The 20,956-nt window shown below is 43.5% G+C and overlaps 2 protein-coding genes across 16 annotated transcripts in view; both read left to right on the top strand.

Annotated features, from left to right (window-relative positions):
* LOC124031240 (la-related protein 4-like) overlaps positions 1-11,591 on the top strand; it is a 38,097-nt gene extending 26,506 nt beyond the window's left edge. For 4 of the 6 annotated variants that reach the window (XM_046342291.1, XM_046342288.1, XM_046342290.1 and 1 more), the window contains 9 exons: positions 1,318-1,530; positions 3,974-4,080; positions 4,528-4,569; positions 5,223-5,459; positions 5,875-5,926; positions 6,033-6,197; positions 6,392-6,519; positions 6,640-6,829; positions 7,018-11,591. In XM_046342291.1, coding sequence (XP_046198247.1) covers positions 1,318-1,530; positions 3,974-4,080; positions 4,528-4,569; positions 5,223-5,459; positions 5,875-5,926; positions 6,033-6,197; positions 6,392-6,519; positions 6,640-6,829; positions 7,018-7,401 — 1,518 coding nt within the window. In that variant the 3' untranslated portion in view covers positions 7,402-11,591. The remainder of the gene's footprint in view (positions 1-1,317; positions 1,531-3,973; positions 4,081-4,527; positions 4,570-5,222; positions 5,460-5,874; positions 5,927-6,032; positions 6,198-6,391; positions 6,520-6,639; positions 6,830-7,017) is intronic. The other 2 variants (XM_046342287.1, XM_046342289.1) reach the window with 2 other exon arrangements.
* Positions 11,592-14,742: 3,151 nt separating this feature from the next.
* On the top strand, positions 14,743-20,475 carry LOC124019551 (cyclic AMP-dependent transcription factor ATF-7-like). Of its 10 annotated transcripts, none has more exons than XM_046334932.1 (13): positions 14,743-14,807; positions 15,682-15,743; positions 15,881-15,977; positions 16,372-16,499; positions 16,597-16,755; positions 17,188-17,345; positions 17,424-17,517; positions 17,674-17,793; positions 18,030-18,197; positions 18,827-18,886; positions 19,051-19,239; positions 19,485-19,590; positions 19,827-20,475. In XM_046334932.1, exons 2-13 carry the CDS (start codon positions 15,696-15,698, stop codon positions 20,057-20,059), a joined length of 1,560 nt encoding a protein of 519 aa, XP_046190888.1. In that variant the 5' UTR covers positions 14,743-14,807; positions 15,682-15,695; the 3' UTR covers positions 20,060-20,475. The 10 variants fall into 10 exon arrangements, with proteins under 10 accessions (XP_046190888.1, XP_046190896.1, XP_046190935.1 ...); XM_046334940.1 differs by lacking the exon at positions 14,743-14,807 and adding an exon at positions 14,814-14,994; XM_046334979.1 differs by lacking the exon at positions 14,743-14,807 and adding an exon at positions 15,097-15,159 and having other exon boundaries at positions 19,485-19,586; positions 19,827-19,977.
* Positions 20,476-20,956: the final 481 nt, after the last annotated feature.

The raw sequence follows: 20,956 nt of genomic DNA, 5'->3' as shown, positions 1-20,956 counted from the left end.
AGCCTAGAGGTTAAGGATAGCATGTTATTATTATTATATTATATATTAGCATTTCCACTCCTTAATTAATCTTGCTCTTGTGATTGACTGGGTGTGAACCGTGTCCTGTACAGTACTGTTGGCCAACTTAACTAAAGCCTATAGGGATGAGTACAGGAAGCTAACAAGTCTCCAGCAAGGTTACTCATCAAAAGAGAGAGGACATTGGTTACATTTCACCACTCTTTGACCTCATACTCAGACATCACGGCACCAATATAGCTGATGGGGTTCACTCAAGTCAGTTTAAAATTTTGAAATAAAAGTTAAAGTTTATAAATTCTATGATTCAATGTGTGCATTATAAATAATTGTATTTTTATTCTGTTGGGACCGAAATGGCTCCTTTAAGATTTAGTTTGGTCAAGGAGGGGCAATGCGTAACATTAGTCAACGGTATAACTCTGAGATCAGATGATAGGAGTGGGGGGAAGCAGTGCTGTGTGGACTACCTCAGACTGTTTTGGAGTCAGCTGTTATGCGGTCAGGTCAGTGACTTGTAAAAGGGGGTTGCTGTCTTGTTGAGAGCACGTGGCTGAGCTGTGGCTGCACGACAGTAAGGTCGCCTTGAGTTTGTGCCTATATAAGCGTCTGAAAAGGAAGGAGTAAGTCCAGCCAGCATTCTCGGTCTTGGTCTGTTCTAAACTGGTCTGAACTCAATCTCCAGTCATCTCCCCCATTCAAGATGTTATGACATTGTCCACATTTCATTCAACCACTCTTCTTTAGCAGTAGTTGATTGCCAGTATTGTCATTAAATGTATCTGGCATAACACATTCAGGCTCAATTTCAAATGGTTATCATTTAGGTTGCTAACAATGTGAATTTGATTGTTGTGCTAAATTGAGTAGCTTAATGCCTCAAACTCCAGAACTATGATTTGACTTGCATGATGTTTAAGGCTGGAAAAAGCGGTACCCCCGGTGATGATCAGTATCGCGCTTGGAAGGACCCAGGAGCACTGTGGCTGTGGAGGGCTCTCATCTCTAAATCACTACCCTCTCCTCCTCTCTAACTTTCCCTCCCTTTTTCGTCCTCCCTCTTCATCGTCCTCTCCCTCCCTCCGTCAGCACAGTGTGACTGACCTAATGACCGTGAGATTATGAGATCTGAGGGGAACAAGGAGCATGGCCTCTTTCCTTCTCTGTGAATGGCAGTGTGGGGAGACGATGTAATGTCAATGGTTATTTTACTGTACATTGTGTTTACATGTCGTGTTCATACTCTCCATTTCCAGTCCTTTACACATCTTCCTGTCGCTCTCTTGCTCTGTCTAGGCTCGTATCAAGGCCATCAACACATTCTTTGCGAAGAATGGCTACCGTAGTGTACCGAACTCCAGTGTGTACAGCCAGCAGGGCCAGTCCCAGTATAACTCAACGCACCTCTACATGCAGCAGGTATTCAGCCCCCAGCAGCAGTACCCACTCTACCCCCTGGTGCCACCCACCTGGAACCCATCGCCTGCCCCTTACTTCCAGACCCCGCTGGTGAGGCCCGCTTGATTTTTTCCTGTTGTAACTAGAGGTCGACCATTATGATTTTTCAATACCGATACATTTTCGGTATCGGCCGATTTATGTATATAAATGTTTTTTATTTATTTGAAATAATGACACTTAAAACAATACTGAATAAACACTTATTTGAACTTTAATATAATACATCAATCAATTTAGCCTCAAATAAATAATGAAACATGTTCAATTTGGTTTAAATAATGCAAAAACAAAGTGTTGGAGAGGAAAGTAAAAGTGCAATATGTGCCATGTAAAAAAAAAGCTAACATTTAAGTTCCTTGCTCAGAACATGAGAACATATGAAAGCTGGTGGTTCCTTTTAACATGAGTCTTCAATATTCCAAGGTAAGAGGTTTTAGGTTGTAGTTAATATAGTATGTATAGGACTATTTCTCTCTCTACCATTTGTATTTCATATACCTTTGACGATTGGATGTTCTTATAGGCACTTTAGTTATGCCAGTGTAACAGTATAGCTTCCGTCCCCCTCCTTGCCCCTACCTGGGCTCGTACCAGGAACACATCGAAAACAGCCACCCTCGAAGCATCGTTACCCGTCGCGCCACAAAATCTGTGGCCCTTGCAGAGCAAGTGGAACAACTACTCCAAGTCTCAGAGCGAGTGACATTTGAAACGCCATTAGTGCGCACCCCGCTAACTAGCTAACCATTTCACATCGGTTACACCAGCCAAATCTCGTGAGTTGATAGGCTTGAAGTCATAAACAGCGCAATACTTGAAGCATTGCGAAGAGCTGCTGGCAAAACGCATGAAAGTGCTGTTTGAATGAATGCTTACGAGCCTGCTGCTGCCTACCATCTCCCAGTCGGACTGCTCTATCAAATATCAAATCATAGGCTTAATTATAACATAACACACAGAAATACGAGCCTTTGGTTATTAATATGGTCGAATCTGGAAACTATCATTTCGAAAACAACGTTTATTATTTCAGTGAAATAAGGAACCGTTCCGTATTTTATCTAACGGGTTGCATCCCTAAGTCTAAATATTGCTGTTACATTGCACAACCTTCAATGTTATGTCATAATTACGTCAAATTCTGGCAAATTAGTTCGCAGCGAGCCAGGCGGCCCAAACTGTTGCATGGTTTGGTGCAGCCGTTCAACGATTGTGCTTTTTTTGCAAATGCGCCGTTGTTGAATTATCCCCCTCCGTTGCATCGATTATATGCAACGCAGGACACGCTATATAAAGTAGTAATATCATCAACCATGTGTAGTTAACTAGTGATTATGATTGATAAGTTTAATGCTAGCTCGCAACTTACTTTGGCTTCTTACTGCATTTGCGTAACAGGCAGGCTCTTCGTGGAGTGCAATGAGAGGCAGGTGGTTAGAGCATTGAATCCCGGAGCTGACAAGGTACAAATTTGCCCCTGAACAAGGCAGTTAGTTAACCCACCGCTCGCTCCTAGGCTGTCATTGAAAATAAGTTATTAACTGACTTGCCTAGTCAAATGTGTACGGTGTAAAAAAAATAATCGGTGTCCAAAAATTCCGATTGTTATGAAAACTTGAAATCGGCCCAAATTAACCAGTCAAATCAAATGTATTTATATAGCCTTTCGTACATCAGCTGATATCTCAAAGTGCTGTACAGAAACCCAGCCTAAAACCCCAAACAGCAAGCAATGCAGGTGTAGAAGCACGGTGGCTAGGAAAAACTCCCTAGAAAGGCCAAAACCTAGGAAGAAACCTAGAGAGGAACCAGGCTATGTGGGGTGGCCAGTCCTCTTCTGGCTGTGCCGGGTGGAGATTATAACAGAACATGGCCAAGATGTCGACCTCTAGCTGTAACTTGTATTGAATTAGATTTGGTTAGAAGTACTGTTGTTCATTCCTAGGATGACCAGCCCCTCCAGAGTGTGTGTTAGTTGCCATAGGTACAGAAGTGTTGGGTGTACCTGTAGGAACTGAAGTTTCAGATGTAATTGTATGATCATTCTGAACAAACATTTTTAGAACATGATTCATATTATTCTTTTTTTCTGCAAATTGCTCCTATAAATACAAACCTCTGAACCTAATGATGACATAACCATGCACATAGAGGGGTTCAGGCTGGGAGACAAACCACTCTGGGTTCATATATGCCCCCAAATCTTCCTTTCCTGTTTCACACCAGTGAGCAATAAGATTATGAGATCTGATGATCTGGGTAGGTGATTTAGGAATGGTGGACGTAATCTTCAACATGTCTTGTTCAGACCCATGTGAATTAACCCTGCGTCAGCTGTAACACACATCCTTCACATTGCGCTCTGGGGTCAGAGGGGGGATGACATTTACTAATGTATCACTGTCAGGATCAGCTAATCTTGTAAGAGCTGTGTCATAGAAAACTGAGGTGATTTGACTGGTCGACATTTTGTTTTCTGCTTTTTCTCCAGGCCCCGTTCCCCAACAGTGGCTTTGTGAACGGCTTCAGCACCGCTGGGAACTACAAGACTGGCACCAGTCCCTTGGGCCTCGGACGACCGCCCTTCAACAGAAACCGGTAGGTGTTTTCTCTCAGGGCAAGAACCCCCATCCGGCTCCATCAGAAGGTTTTATTAGATGGCTTTGACCCAATGATGACATATCGATGCGCATAGAGGTGCTTCAAGCTAAGTGATGAAGACTTTTGGGTTTTCCTTTCTTTCACTCTTTCTTTCTTTCTCTCTCTATCTATCCCCCCAAAGTCACTATCTCTACACCCGATGAGCGGTAAAGATTATGAGATCTGAGGGTTCAAACGTCTTATTTGGCCGTCCAAAGTGGTCCAGTGAATTAATCCACAGCCTTACAACATTAGATTATGTTTTAAAAAGCCAGTTTGACTAGCACCAGGACGGTTGTTGTAATTGAACAGACACTGTAATTTAGTGCACATAATGGTATTTATGTTCATCATCAAAGCATCATCTGCTGTCATAAATAACTGTTTGTCTCTTACTCCCCACAGTGTCCCCCTCTATTCTAGAAAGAATGTAATCAATGCCTTCAGGTATAAATGATCAGATATCAATCATGTCATCAGTTGATGCTCTCTCACACTTTCATTTCATCCAGTGTCATTCTAAAACATACGTGTTCACAAGCTACGATGTTAATCCCGATTTTAAACCATCCATATAATGCTACACTGGGGTGTCCTTGGGAACGGTGGTGAATGGCAACCCTCAACTGATATGTTAGATGGCTAGCGTAACTGACAAATGACACTATGATCACATTTTATTGGTCACATGCAGATGTTATTTTGGGTGTCGTGAAATGGTTCCTAGCTCCAACAGTGCAGTAGTATCTAACAATTCACAACAATACACACAAATCTAAAAGTAAAATAATAGAAAATTCAAATGAATTACATTTACATTTGTTGTTTGAATATGGGATCCAGCAAGTTCATTACCCTCAGCTTGTGCTGAGAAAACCAAAACCATTCCCTTAGTATTCTATACAGGAGCATATTTACAATCCCCTTCATTTACCATTTTAATGTTTAATGTCCTGTCCTCCTCATCCTCTGCATGAATCATACTGGAACCCCTCTAGTTGTTTTGTGATCATATCTTTAGACTGAACGATAGATGGCATTTATGCTTGAGCCATTGAGTTCGTTAAGTTGATATGACTGACTGATCTTCCTTTCCTCAGGAACCACGCGAAGAGCCAGCCCCGGCCATGTGACGAGACCCCTCCCTCTGTTACCCCCGTATCCCCCCTGGTGGATGGCCTGTCGGGCCCCTCCAGCGCTCTTCCTCCCCGGGCGGCAGGGCCTCCCCTGGGTAGCACCCCCGAGCCTGGCCCTGTGCCCCCCACCCTCAGGGACACCCTGCCACTGGCTGCAGAGGGGATGCCCAATGGAGACCTGGGCATTGCTGGCAGGGGCAGGTCAGTCTGCACAGAGCCCCTTCATACATCCATCCACACACCCAACAACCTGCTCATACATGAAATGTGATCATGTCCCTGTTGGGCTTTATCAAATGGCTTTGACCCAGTGATGACAAATCGATTCGCATAGAGGTGCTTCAAACGAAGTGATGAAGACTTTTGGGTTTTCCCTTTTCTCTCCGCTCTCTCTCCATCCATCTACCCCCTTCTTTCACTCCTTTTTCTTTCTCCTCTATCTCTATCTATCCCCCCAAAGTCACTAGTCTCTACACTTGACCCGATGAGCGGTAAGATTATGAGATCTGAGGGTTCAAACGGGTCTGTCTTGGCCATCCAAAGCCTCCCCAACAAACGATTACATGTTTGCTTATGATCATCTCTATGCTGTGTGTAACATGTTTATCTGTTGTAGGAGAGGCAGCTACAGAGGGATGCGGAGGAAGAGAGAGGACGAGAGGATCACGGTCAGTTTTCTGCCATTTAATTTCCTCTATCCCATGTTTAGTGTGGTTTATACCCCCTATCTCACCCACATGGTCAAATGTGTGTCTTCTGTGTTTTGGTGTTCAGAGGCCCATCCCTCTGAGTGAGATAAAGGTTCCACAGCCCAAGTTTGACCTGGCGACCTCCAACTTCCCTCCATTGCCTGGGTGTGTGGTCAGCATGCAGGGAGAGCCCGTGCTAGAGACTCGCATGTCTGATGTGGTTCGAGGCCTCAAGGTGACCAGCGACAAGGCGAGGAAAAACCCTAGTTAGTTTTTGCCTCCTGACCACTTGATGTGACAGGAAGAAGTGGTCTATAATAACTTTTGTCTGGTCTGTCACTTAATCCCAATTCTTACATTCCTCTTACTGTAGTTAGTCCCTCAGCCAAACATCATGTCTTTCACCCCTCTTAAGTCAACTATGTTCATTACTCTTATTTTCAGCCTGATGTGAATAAGGAGTCTGTGGCCCCTCCTGCTAGTGCCCAAAAGGAGGCTGTGAGTGCGCCCAGTCAGGTCGTGCCGGCCCACAAACCCCCCACCCCTCTGGTTGTGGAGCCCCTTGTTCCAAGGTATGGTTTACCTCTGGCTTACGGCTGCAAAGATCTGCTGTAGGGATTTTGATGATCCAACATGATTTCACTGTTGGAAATGAACCTTATTGGTAACCTTTTCCTCTCCTGTCTGTGCAGTGTTGCTCATCCGGTGAAGAAAGTGGAGAAGCCTGAGCCTCATGTCCAAAAAGAGATGGCTCCACCCCCCACACCACCCTCTTCTCTGCCAACCCCCTCACAGCCCGCCGCTGCAACCAAACCTACGCCCACCCACAGTCAGTCCATCTCCACGGCAACACCATTTCCCGCCACTACCACACCTGCACCGGTAAGACTTCACTCACTGCCTAGTGGATTTCACTGGATACATAATGCATTGGATAGAATGTTGTCAGTTAACATAATTGGTTAAATAGAGATTAATGAAGAGATGTCAGGCCCTAGTCATCCTATGTCTATTTTCTCTCCTCCCCTATTCTCTTTTTTGTCTATCCATCTATTCATCCATCCAACCAGGAGTCAAGGAAACTGAGCTATGCTGAGATGTGCAAGCGGCCAGCCACCCAGCCCCCAGCGCCAAGCACCTCCCCAAACCCTCCCACCTCCCCGGCCAGCCAACCCCTGCGTGAACTGCGGGTTAACAAGGCCAACGAGCCCGCCACCACCTCCAGCAGCGATGGGGATAGGCCTGAGAAATCCGAGCGGCCTGGAGAAGGCCAGCCCCACCTTGATCCCCTTGGCTCATATTGTGGGGTTAATGGCCCTGCCCGATCCGGAGGGATGGGCCTAAAGTACCGGGATCAGCAGAGAGGTGCGTCCATGAGCCGCCGCATCTCCCCCCAGGGCTGGGCCAGACGGAGCGGGAAGGAACAGAACATTCCCCCCCGGTCACCAAAGTAGTTTAAGCAACAACCAACAGACTAACAGAAAAACAAACACAAATCTATATACGTGTGTGTGTATATATATATGTAAAGAGATAAATATATATATAAATATATATATGTTATTGGATGAAAGAACGCGTTCATCTTAAAGACCCCCCTGAAGCTCGGTCGGACATCCGCTGACCTTTGTTTAGGAAAGACTGCAAGCGGTAATCATTTTAAGAGGGGGCCGACACGAGTGTTACAAATCATAAACTGAAGGACTTGTTTGAAAGAATAGCGAGAGATGCTTACATGCTGCCTCACCTTGGTTAGCTTGAAGGCTGGGCCCTCCACTGCTAAATCTATGTTCATTTGATTTCTGTCAGTGGGGGATGGGGGACAAATGTACAGTAATGCCTTGTATCACCAGAATACTGGTAGTTGCAAAGGGGGAAAAAAAGAAAAGAGCTGTTAGCAAATCTAGTCATTATGTGACACAGCAAAAGATGTGGACATCCACCAATATGACATCGTTATGAGTTGATACATATGATGCAATTTGTTGTTGGAGGGGTTGGCAAGTGATTATTTTGGCGAAGGGCTAAGGATAGCTCATAAAATGTGTTTTTATGTAGGTTGGAAGCGAGAGGGCCACATGGTTTTTAGAGAAGTGCCTGTTTTGAACTGTTCTGAGAGATTGAGTGAGTTGGGAAGCCTGTCAAGCTGCACTTTCTTTTAGGTGAAGAAACAGTCTTGGATGCCTGTCAGCTAAGAGTCTGGAATGATTTTGTGTTCAGAATCAATGGGAAAATATTAATTTATTAGAATCAATGATTTTATTTTCACGGTTGATGGAAACTTTTGGTATACCCTTGCTTGAGTAGGACATTAAAACCTTTACGATAATGGTGATTGGATACTGTGCAAATGTGGGGGAAAGTTTGGATAGTCAGGCTGTCGGTCACTGAATTGTTATATTTTCCACTCTCCCATTTCCTATTACTTTGAAACATATGGTTAAATGTTTGAGTTGTTGGTCCCAACTGTCTGCCAATCCTGTTTAGTTAAAATATGCTTTGGTTGGTTAATGACGATTGCGCCAACCATTAGTGCATAATCTCTCCATCCAGGATCAGGTTCAGTAGTTCCCATACGAACTGCTTGCTTTTGTTTTTTTAAAGTGGTTTAAGTTTAAATACATTTTTTAAAGTGGTTTGCTACAGTGTGTTATGAACATGACCCACCAATCCATTGGTTGGGATTTGAGTGGATCAGGAAGTGTTGTCATGGGTAACAGCTCATGAGAAAGGGAGGAGTCATCCCTTAGTGAAGGTATTTGGTAGTTGAGGCAGTCAGCACTCGCATTGTAGACACCTGACACGTTCAGTTATCATGTATTTGGCCATTTTATACGTAGCCTTTTTAAAGGGGCAGTCTGCAGTTGCTACATTCATTATTGGACCTATTATTAATTTATGTACCAATTTGATTCTTCAAGTATCAAAGCTTTGTTCCACTGTCATACCACATCAGAACCCAAAATATTAGCCTGTTTTACTCCAATGTTTGTAAACAAAGTAAATGCAGACTAAATCTATATAGCCTCAAAACATGGTTAAAACTGTCATTTTTATGCATCCATAGCTCAGTCTATGAATTTGAGCTGTTACATTTCTCCAACCCCATCCCTCAGCTTTTTACTGTAACAGGGTAGGGAGAACACTGTTTCAACTGCTGATTGTCCTTTTAAGAAGAGTAGTTTTAATTATTTGTCTTGCATAAAAGTTTAACCTGTTGTATTAATATGTACAATTAATTGTACCTATGTGGTCAAATGCAGGATACCGGCGTTAACATATACCTTCCTATGTATGTCTTGATGGAACAGGTGATCTTTATCATCAAATAGAAACCTTTCCACCCCAGATATCTGGCCATTTCAACATGCCATCATATCTGTGAACATGTTCCAGAGTAGTCTGCCATGCATTTTGGTAGCTCTTGTATCATGTAGAATAGGTTAGATGGTATTTTATAGAGTAGTAATGGGATCCCAAGCATGAAACTAGACTTTGGTACTATGTATTCGGGATAGCTCATTTTAAAATGGCCTGAAGTCAAGTAAACGTATTCAGTTCTCATTCTCTTATTTGTTAGCATCGGGAATTAATCTATAAAGGAGCTTACTGGTTTAGAGCAGCGATCACTGGAATTTTACGTTTTTAATGCAAATAAACGTATTTATTTTTTTTAACTTAAAGAGCCCAGCAAGAGTCCAGTTAGTCTTCTGATTTCTCAATTTTTAGTTGATGACATGCAGTACCGAACCTGTCCCAGTATGAGATTAGGGGTGGCCCGTGGAGATTTCCAGGTGTGTTGATAACATGCAGTACCGAACCTGTCCCAGTATGAGATTAGGGGTGGCCAGTGGAGACTTCCAGGTGTGTTGATAACATGCAGTACCGAACCTGTCCCAGTAGGAGATTAGGGGTGGCCATTGGAGACTTCCAGGTGTGGTGTTGGTAGGTGTTTAGTGCTTATCGTGTACAGAGGGCTATTTTCTTGTCCGTGAAATGCTGTCGAACTCTGATCATGTCCATTTTGGGGTTATCCTTTTTCAATGTTGCCGTTGATTCATTGAGCAGAGATTCTGAAGGGTGATAATGATGAGTCACGTTATTTTGGGATGGGATTGAGGGCAGAGCGACTGTCAGATATTAGAGTTTTGGTGTCTGGCTAACTCATAGGATTATGATTTAGCTGCTTTTTTCCTCTTGTACATTTCACTTTTGGATTTTCTCTTTACTGTCTTAGTTTTCTTTTGTTTGAAGATTTTAATGCATATATCACGATTGTTTTAAATTCCGTACACGTCCATTGTTTGAAAAATGGAAGTTTGCGTAATATTAGGAGAGTTGACTTGACATGGGGGGGCATCAACCTTCAGATCTGTTCCTTTTCTATGCGCCTGCAAACTCATAATTCAGCCTTTGTGTATTAATGGGTTGAACACTATCCAGACCATAAATGTATAGAGATCATTATGTGAAAATAACTTTTTTTGCATGGACATTGCCATTTTAAAGTAGTAAACTGGGTGGGGATTCCTATGGATTGGGAGCAATCAACCAATTATCAGAGCATTGACCGCCAACTAGCGGCCACAAGAAATGAATTACTCAAGATTTGTTTCTAGACTTCAACACTGTAGCTGGTGGTAAGTTGCCAATTTTAGCTTTACACTTTTTTTCCAATATCAGAAGAAAATTGACTACTTTAAATGGAGATGGCCTCATTGGCACAGATACAACAGTGTGATCTCTATGATCCAGACCAAAGTCAAGCAGGCAAAAAGACAACCTTGGGAACTTGCTCCAACACAACTGTTTCTGGGTGGGATGTGGAGAACTCGTAACCCTCCTACTGTTGGATGGAAAAGCTGTCAGTTAATTGATAATGCTCCCTGTCTCGACTGGCCAGTTATGCTTGATTAATGTAGTCCTATTTGAGGGAAGGCCACTTGTGTAGGTGGTCTGAATGTTCTTGTACAGATTTTGCGCCTAGAAGGCTAATCTTTGGTCATGTTTTTTTCCTCCCTCTATTAGTAAGCACATTTTAGATTTGAGTAAATCTTTTGAAAGAGTTCCTCAGTTTGACTTTATTTTGTTTATGTACTCTGATGTACCCTTTTTCTTTCAATGCATTTAATATTTTTTGTGTTTTTCCCAAAATATGTGTGTGTGTAGTATTTCCAAAACTTATCTGATTTGCTACTTGGGTAAAGTGAGAATTCGGTGCACTGCCTGGGTGCTAGCAGTGCAGTAACATGTTATCTATCTAACCACTGGGCCTATGTTTTTTATATTTTTACATCCATTAATGGCTAAGTTAAGAGCAGCTAGTGGTGTTGTGGAATGAAATGCACTAACTTTTGTTTGAAAATAATCTCTTAATCCTGTAAAGTGTAAAATCATTTTAGATGTCTACATTGAAGAAAAGGTGTTTAGCAGGTTTGCTGAAATTATTACAGGAATAGGGTTTTATTTTTCTTTAACTGTTTTGATTAGTTTTTGTAGCACTTCCCTGCTGGGACAAAGGCGTTGGAGGGTGTGCAGCTGGGACATGGTAACGTACGAGGGTGGGATGTGAGACACTGAATTACTGATTTAATAGATGTCTGAACAAAAACTTAAAAGAATAATAAAGTACAAATATTTCTTGTTTTTGCCTTAGATGCTGATTCTGGGTCCTGTGCTTGCAATGATTTTGCCGTCTGTATATTTCTAAATGTTTTGTGTGCAGTGCTCTGTGGTCTTGTCCCCGACATCTGTGTTAAAAGTGTGTGTGTGTGTGTCTCCACCAGTTATACTTTAACAGTCTCCTTTCTTCATGTCCAAATAAACGTTTCAGGCCAAACCAAAATTCTAGTGCCTTCTCAGTGTTGAGCTTTTCCTTCTCTGCAAAGTAAAAGTAACAAATTCACTTTCATTTTGAGCAGGGCAGGTTTAGTGGGAAGGCAGAAATGCGTGGTGCTCGTTATCCCATTGAATTTGTTGTTCACGTGAAATACAGAATTATGTGCCGTGGTGGGGGTGTAGTATTAGTCATGAGTTTCCAAAAGCATATAACAACCAAAAGGCATACAAGGTCCTCTAACCTCTAAGAAATAAGTATTCTTTGGTCATATGGAGGCTGTTTGTAGACCTTGTGTGTACGCATGTTTTGAATCTCTCATGACAATGCTGATAACTGAATACGCTGCTCCAATAACATGACAGCCCCTATAAAAAGGTGTGCAAGCCCAATGGTGGTGGAAGCAGGAACATATACACACTTGTTTGGTGAATGTTGTATCATTTCAAGCGGGAACTTGTATGCGAATAAACACTTTGCATTGTATTTATTGAGTCAAACTATATAGTGGGGCAATATTGTTTTGTCATTGCATGAATGCAGTCCATAAATATCGATCTTGCTTGATATGCTTCCCAAATTTCCAACTGTACACTGTGCCATCATGTTGCAGACTCAGGTCTTAACCTCTCAAAATCAAGTGCCGCTAACAGTTTTGTTCTGGCATCAGCGTGGCTTTCAAAATATTGCATAGACATAACTCAATCTTCTATATACCATGTATGGTATTTTTCTTGCACGTCGCTGGGGCTGAGCTTCCTGCCATCCAGGACCCCTAAACCAGGCTGTCAGGAAGGCCCTAAAAATGTTAAATGTCTCCAGCTACCCAAGTCATACTGTTCTCTCTGCTACCACACAGCAAGTGGCACTTATCCACCAAGCCTTGAATCAACAGGACCCTGAACAGCTTCTACCCCCAAGCCATAAGACTGCTAAATAGTTAGTTAACCAATAGCTATCTGGACTATTTAGCTGCATTGCCCCTTTTGCAATGACTCTTTTGACTCTTTTGACTCACATATGCTGCTGCTACTGTTTATCCTGTTGCCTAGTCACTTTAAGCCTACCTATATGTACATATCTACCTCAGTTACCTAGTACCCCTGCACATTGACTCAGTACTGGTACCCCGTAGACAGTCGTGGCCAAAAGTTTTGAGGATGACACAAATATTAATTTTCACAGTACTGCCTCAGTTTGTATGATGGCAATTTGCATATACACCAGAATGTAATGAAGAGTGATCAGATGACTTGCAATTGCAATTTTGGAGGATGGCCTGGTGTCAGGAAGTGCAGCAAAGAAGCCACTTCTCTCTATGAAAAACATCAGGGACAAACTGATATACTGCAAAAGGTACAGGGATTGGACTGCTGAAGACTGGGGTAAAGTCATTTTCTCTTATGAATCCCCTTTCCGATTGTTTGGGGCATCTGGGAAAAAAGCTTGTCCAGAGAAGACAAGGTAAGCACTACCATCAGTCCTGTGTCATGCCAGCCAAGGGAGTGGGTTCACTCATAATTTTGCCTAAGAACACAGCCATGATTAAAGAATGGTACCAACACATCCTCCGAGAGCAACTTCTCCCAACCATCCAGGAACAGTTTGGTGACGAACAATGCCTTTTCCAGCATGATGGAGCACCTTACCATAAAGCAAAAGTGATAACTAAGTGGCTCGGAGAACAAAACATCGATATTTTGGGTCCATAGCCAGGAAACTCCCCAGACCTTAATCCCATTGAGAACTTGTGGTCAAGAGGCGGGTGGACAAATAAAAACTCACAAATTCTGACAAATTCCATGCATTGATTATGCAAGAATGGGCTGCCATCAGTCAGGATGTGGCCCAGAAGTTAATTGACAGCATGCCAGGGTGGATTGCAGAGGTCTTGAAAAAGAAGGGTCAACACTGCAAATATTGACTCTTTGCATCAACTTCAAGCCTTTGACACATATGAAATGCTTGTAATTATACTTCAGTATTCCATAGTAAGATCTGACAAAAATATATAAAGACACTGAAGCAGCAAACTTTGTTGAAATTAATATTTGTGTCATTCTCAACTTTTGGCCACAACTGTATATAGCCAAGTTATTGTTACCCATTGTGTATTTATTCCTTGTGTTATTTTTCTATTTCTCTTTTTCTCAGAATTTTTGGGAAAGGCCCGTAAGTAAGCATTTTACTGTTAGTCTGCACCCATTGTTTACGAAGCATATGACATTTGATTTATCTGTCGTGTGAATATTGTTGCTACAGAGTATCTTTCCTCTTAAAAAGAGAAAAATGAAGTAATTATTTTCTATAGGGTGCCATTTAGGATGCATACTTTGGACTCTAACTGTTACGATCTGTGACATTGGCTTAGGAGGAACCCGCTATTACATGGTTGTCTTTGGGGTTGTTTTATTTACTGTTTTGCATCAAAGTTTTTTTTAACAAGCATTGGTCATAAATTATGATCCCCTATTTTTGTTGATTTTTAAAAATGGTTTCTAAAAGCTTTAACAAGAGCAAGGTATTGTGTTTCGTTTGACCTTGATCTGGCTAAGGGTCAAACTGGTTCAATCACCAACAAATGACAAGGCAGTGAGTTGACTCATGTCATTCTTTGGATCTTGAAAATCCTCATTAGAGAGAGGCTTGTTCTCACATGGTATTAAGTGGTTGCTTAGGAATTAAAATATGGTATGTGACTTGAGTGTATAAACAAAGTAGTTAGAGGAATTTTGACAGATTTGATGCCATCTGTTGCATGGATACCATGGGGATTGCACTTTTCCACAAGTAGAAAATATTCTGCCATCACATCAAACATACAATATGTTATATTTAGATGAAAGTGTCATGAAAAAAAACAATTGCAGGTCTCTCAGTCTTTGGAGGTGATTAGAGGACACATTCAAGCCTCATGTTTGTAGTATTCGATTTTTTCAGCCATCCCATTACGTAAGAAATTGAATATTTTCACTTCTCGCGCTATTTCACCGCAGCGGATAGGTAGCTAGCTAGGGACGTTGGGTGAGTTTGTAAACATTAGACTTGCTCGTGTTCAGATATCAAGATGTTACCGAAAATACTTTGTCTTGGAACAATTGACCTTCTGTCACATATACCTTCCCCATTCTGAAATACTTATTTGACGCGCCTCAAATTGTGTCAGTGCCCTAGCCAGCTAGCTAGCCTGTGTGACTGGGTGTTGTGTACAGTAAGTAACGTTATCCTCTATGGCAAGGCGTTAGCAAGTTAGCTGAAAAAAATCTATAAACTAGCTTAGCAATAACAGCGACCGCAAGAAGCCCTTTAAATTCGCTCGGCCGTGATTGCCAATGGTGGCTGATGGTTTGGTACAGACAGTACAGCAGACAATCTGGTGATAATGCTAATGGCCTGTCAGATATTGAATAACGTGGTCCGTTCTTCATCCTATCTGACATTATCTTGCTGACGTTATATCTAGCGTTAACTTAAAGTGCTGTTGTAATCATTGGCCCATGGCTAGCTAGCTAACAAGGAAGGGGCAAGATGGCTAGCTCGTTACCTTGCTAGCAGCTTCTGTTAGCTAGTTTCTGTGCTGAGACTGCGCTGTTTGTTGACAGTTAGCCGAAAGGAGGCCATTTACCTAGGACAGCTAACCAGTAGGCGTATTTTACCATTAGATAGCTAGTCAACGTTATGTATTTAACTTTTTACACCAATATAATTAACATGGCTTTGTGTTATGTAATGTAAACAAAGTACTTTAATTGGAAGTAATGAACATTATTTATGTGAATATATCTGTTAACCCTAATTTATTGTCCAATACAGACCGTTTTTTTTATTACCTAGATGTAAGACGCAGACAGAATAACACAGTTCCATTCTCTTCCTCTCCTATACCTCTTTATTGCAGGCTCTTTGTGTGAGATGGGGGACGATCGACCTTTTGTGTGCACCGCCCCAGGCTGTGGCCAGGTAAGGTCTCTTTCCCTCGTTTTCTCTTCATCCCATATTCTCTTTTCCCCCCACACTTTCACCTCTTTTTACATATCTTGGATTTCAGGAGCCATCTGCTGTCTATCACCTGTGTCTTGTGTTATCTTTGTACACAGAGATTTACTAATGAAGACCATCTATCGGTCCACAAACACAAGCATGAGATGACCCTGAAATTTGGTCCTGCCAGAACTGACTCCGTCATCATTGCAGGTGCTTGCCTCTAGCATTTCTCAGTTATACTGTATAAAGCAATGTTAGAACATATTTTTGACTAGCTATTAAACAAACACTAGCACCAAGACCCCTAGAGGGCGTAGTTCTTCCTGATGTCGTACTACATCTTGGTGTCGATGCAGTCAGCCCAGCTGGCTATACACTCGTGTCCCCCATAAAACATCCCCCATTCAGGCTGCAAAGGCATCGGTTTCCTCCTTAACTCACTGTAATGGTTCTACCACCATGCTAGACTGGCTACTTCCTGATGTTGCAGACTAGAGTAAACAAGACTGCTGCCACCTGATTGGCTGAACGTGGTGTGCAACATCCGGAAGTTGCCAATTTCTCCCCCCCCCCCCCCCCCCCCCCCCCCCCTCTCTCTAACCAGACCAGACCCCCACACCCACCCGCTTCCTGAAGAACTGTGAGGAGGTGGGTCTGTTCAACGAGCTGGCCAGCTCCTTCGAGCAGGAGTTCCGGAAGGCCCATGAGGATGACCAAAGGAACAAAAACCCGGTGAGGATTATGGAGGGGATATGATGGGTTCGATTTTTAAACATGTAGTTTGACCGACTGATAAATGTTGTGTGTCTGGTTGTTGGTCCCCACACAGCTCACGGCCCCCCAGCTTCCGGCCCCACCCCTACAGACCCCCTCTGGGGTGAAAGAAGAGGATGAGGGACCTCTGGAGGTCGACTCCTCCCCACCAGGCAGTCCTGACTCCACCTCCAGCATGTCGGACAGCAGCAAAGAGCCAATGGTGAGAGGAAAGGTACAACCTGGGGGCCAGGTGAACTGGGTGTATGGTTGAACAGATAATCGTTGTGTATGCTTTCCTCTTGTCAAGTTTGCATGGTAATTGGAGTGAGAGAGCGAAGGGAACAGTGGTGGCCAAAGAGAGGCTGCAAATGAATCACTTAGCTGTGAGGCAAGTAAAGATGTCAGCAAAAAGTTGAAACTTAGTGGGTTCACCTCAGCGGCCTATAGTGTCCAAGTCTCACCTGAGTTTCTCTCAGGCTGTGTTTACAATTCTGATCTTTTTTTTCACTAAGTGGTCTTTTGACCAAACAGTTTAGCTCTGAAAAATACCTGATTTGAAAGATCTGATGTGATTGGTCAAAAGACCAATTAGTGGAAAAAAGATCAGAATTGGGCTGTCTGTGCAAATGCAGCTTGTCTGACTGGATGTGATTTGTGTTGACAGGAGACTCCTCCACGGCCGGTGGTGAGCTCTGCCCCCACGCCAACTATCGTACGCCCAGGCTCCCTTCCCATTCACCTTGTTTACGACCCCCTGCACCCGACTCTGCCCTCGCCAACCTCTGTCATCACACAAACCCCGCCCTCCAACAGACAACTGGGGTGAGTCTAATCTGCCAAGATCTCTTTGTTTGTGTTCTCTGTCTATTTGATTGACACTAATCTATCTCCTGTTCTCAGCTCTCCGACAGGTTCCTTCCCGCTGGTAATGCATCTCCCCAACGGACAGACAGTCCCTCTCCTCCCCAGCCCAAATATGACCTCGGTCATATCTGTGAGTGAATCACATTTATTTATAATGCCCTTTTTACATCAGCATTGTGAGTGAAAGTAGTAATGTCTAATGAACATGAAAGTCTTGATAATGCCAGGTCATTAGTAGGTGTTATTTTGTCTTCTCTTATTTTGTCCCTTCATGTGTAATTTGTAGCTGGCGAGGCCGTTTAATTTGGTGCCCAACATCCCTGGGATTCCAGGCCCTCCGATTGGTGGGACCAGCAGTGGCTCCTCCTCCCCATCTGGGTATAGTCTACACTCCGAGGCTAAGATGGTGAGAGACGCATGCAACGGCAGGGACACACACAGTTAAGAAACAAATATCAGTGGGCTTACCCATGGCAGTGGAAGGCAAAGGGAGGCAATGTTAACGGTAACTGTTTATTACTAAAGTTACTGAAACTTGTGGTCATTTTGGTAAATTACCAGTAGATTTACAACCCTAGGAAGGCAGGTTGTTGATGTCTGTATGACATTTATGTGTCCCCCCATCCTTCCCACTCTCTGTAGAGGCTGAAGGCAGCGCTGACCCAACAACAGCAGCATGGCCCAGGGGCTCAGAACGGGGCTGGAGAGGGCCCAGGGGGGGCAGGTTCCAGCCCCATTGTCCCCCAGAGACATGAGCAGAGCCAGCAGCCCTCGCAGCACTCTGACACACCCTCTCCCGCACAGCCACAGGTAAAACGCACAATACCTAAGGGTCAGGTGGAATCTGCTAAAGGCTTCTGTTCTCCCTGGTTGTTACACTCTGTTAGGGCTGCAGCCCAGTCACTAGAGGGGAGTTTATACTAGAACTGATGTGAGGAGTCCCCTTTGAAAAACCTAAAGGGCTAGTGGCAATGACAGACAACCTCCAGAAATGATCAACATACTAGAAAGGACACTGAACAAACCAAAAGCTGTTACAAAACATGTTTTGTAGATTAAATATGCTGGCAACTAAAGGTATTGATAAGAGATATGGACTACAATAAAGGTTCCAAAAACACCCAAATACTTCCTATTTAGAACTGCAATGCTCTCAGTATAGTGATGCAGGTCTTTATATGTTGTACCCATGAAGTTGTCATTCCAAACTTTATCCGCAACGTTATATTCCATTTGTTTGGGCTCGAGCGATACTTCTGTGTAGTCCGCACATGGAAAGGTATCGTTCGAGTCCAACAAAATGGAATATAAAATTGCGGATCTTTTTCTTAGATCTCATGTCGCTTGCATGTATTTGCGAAACATTTGTGCACAAACATTAAGTTAAAATATGCACAGGCACACTCTCATGCCTATATGATTTACATATACTCACACAGCAAACCAGCAGTGGCTCCTCCTCTCCATTTGGGTATAGTCTACATTCAGAGGACATGATGGTGAGAGGCGTATACATGGAAACACTTTAAAATACACATGCAAATGCACTTTTACACACACACACAAGCTCACACTCTTATGCACTCTGGCATTCTTTCTCATTCTCTCATACATACACACCCAATCCAGAGTGTATAATACCTTCCCCTCCCGTCTTCCCCAGATGTCCCCAGCCCAGCCCACAGGTGGTAGGAGACGGCGGGGTGCGGAGGTTGACCCAGACGAGAGGAGGCAGCGCTTCCTGGAGAGGAACAGGGCGGCGGCTTCTCGCTGCCGACAGAAACGCAAGGTGTGGGTCGGCTCTCTGGAGAGGAAGGCAGAGGACCTGGCTACCATGAATGTTTCTTTGACTGTGAGTCTACAGCCCTACAAAAATAACTGGACCTAGACTGTCTATTACAGTCATTTACAATAGACCGTAACTGGGCTATTACAACAGCAGAGAAAGGCAAACTTAAAACATTGAACCCGTCTGGGATTGTATTATACTGGTAGGATCCCTAATATCATTCTCCTGCCCATGCGGTGTTATTGTATGCTTATCAGTGGTTGAGAACAACTTTGTGTGTAAATTGTCTTGTGTTATGTTTCTATCAGAATGAAGTGGGTCTGCTGAGGAACGAGGTCACCCAACTGAAACAGCTGCTGCTGGCCCACAAAGACTGCCCTGTCACTGCCATGCAGAAGAAGTCTGCCTACGTAGGTAATGTCGACAAACCATGCATGAATCAACTATCAATCACACAAGTATTTCATTCACTCCATCTGTTTGATTGTTAATTTAGGCTCTAATATTTCTGTCCCCTTTCCATCAACCTGTACTTCTACCTACCTACCTACCGATCCATCAATCCAGGATCAACCTCCAACTCATCCATCTAATCTATTGCTTGCCTCTCACCTCTCTTTAAGGGTGAATGTTTCTCTCTCTGTCTGTAGCTGCAGGAGTAGAGGAGAACTCCAGGGACCCCCCCTCCGAGCCTATGGGTTCCCCAGCCCCGGTTATCCAGCACGGGCCTTCGCCCCTTGCCCCCAGCCCTGGGGCCATCACCGTCAACGGGCTGAGCGTCCGCGCGGCTGAGGCAGTAGCCATGTCGGTCCTGGGCGGCATGGGGGCGGCCCAGCAGGGAGGGGTCCTCATGGCCACACAGCCGCAGCCGGCCCCCAGATGATGAGCAGGCGCAGGGAGCCAGTAAGAACTCTACATTGGGCTTTACGAGGCTGGACTGGCACAATGATGTGTGCAAGAGATTGAAAGAGAGAAAGGGACCTGATTTGAAATCTGAAATTCCACCTGTTGATAGTACTTCTCACTCCCCTCCCCATCTTTCTCCATCCTACGCTCTATGACCTTGGACACACTTGATAGCCTGACAGCCAATGATAATCACTGAACAGACTGAGTAGTCCTGCCTCTTGGGCCCATTTTCTGATTGATCCTAGCTTGGATGCACTGTCACTGTCTACAGTTGAAGTCGGAAGTTTACATACACTTAGGTAGGAGTCATTAACTTGTTTCTCAACCACTCCCAACATTTCTTGTTAACAAACTATAGTTTTGGAAAGTCAGTTAGGACATCTACTTTGTATGACACAAGTCATTTTTCCAACAAATTTTTTACAGACAGATTATTTCACTTATAATTCACTGTATCACAATTCCAGTGGGTCAAAACTTCACACACTAAGTTGACTGTGCCTTTTAAACAGCTTGGAAAATTTCAGAAAATTATGTAATGGCTTTAGAAGCTTCTGATAGGCTAATTGACATCATTTGAGTCAATTGGAGGTGTACCCGTGGATGTATTTCAAGGCCTACCTTCAAACTCGGTGCCTCTTTTCTTGACATCTTTGGAAAATCAAAAGAAATCAGCCAAGACCTCAGAAAAAAAACATTGTAGACCTCCACACGTCTGGTTCATCCTTGGACTCAATTTCCAAACGCATGAAGGTACCACGTTCATCTGTACAAACAATAGTACGCAAGTACTATTGGGACCAACCACCATGGGACTATGCAGCCGTCATAACGCTCAGGAAGGAGACGTGTTCTGTCTCCTATAAATTCA

The sequence above is a fragment of the Oncorhynchus gorbuscha genome, linkage group LG03 (genome assembly GCF_021184085.1).
Source record: "Oncorhynchus gorbuscha isolate QuinsamMale2020 ecotype Even-year linkage group LG03, OgorEven_v1.0, whole genome shotgun sequence".
Taxonomy (NCBI): domain Eukaryota; kingdom Metazoa; phylum Chordata; class Actinopteri; order Salmoniformes; family Salmonidae; genus Oncorhynchus; species Oncorhynchus gorbuscha.
Note: the sequence above shows the minus strand (reverse complement) of the source record. Positions and strands in the feature narration are given on the sequence as shown.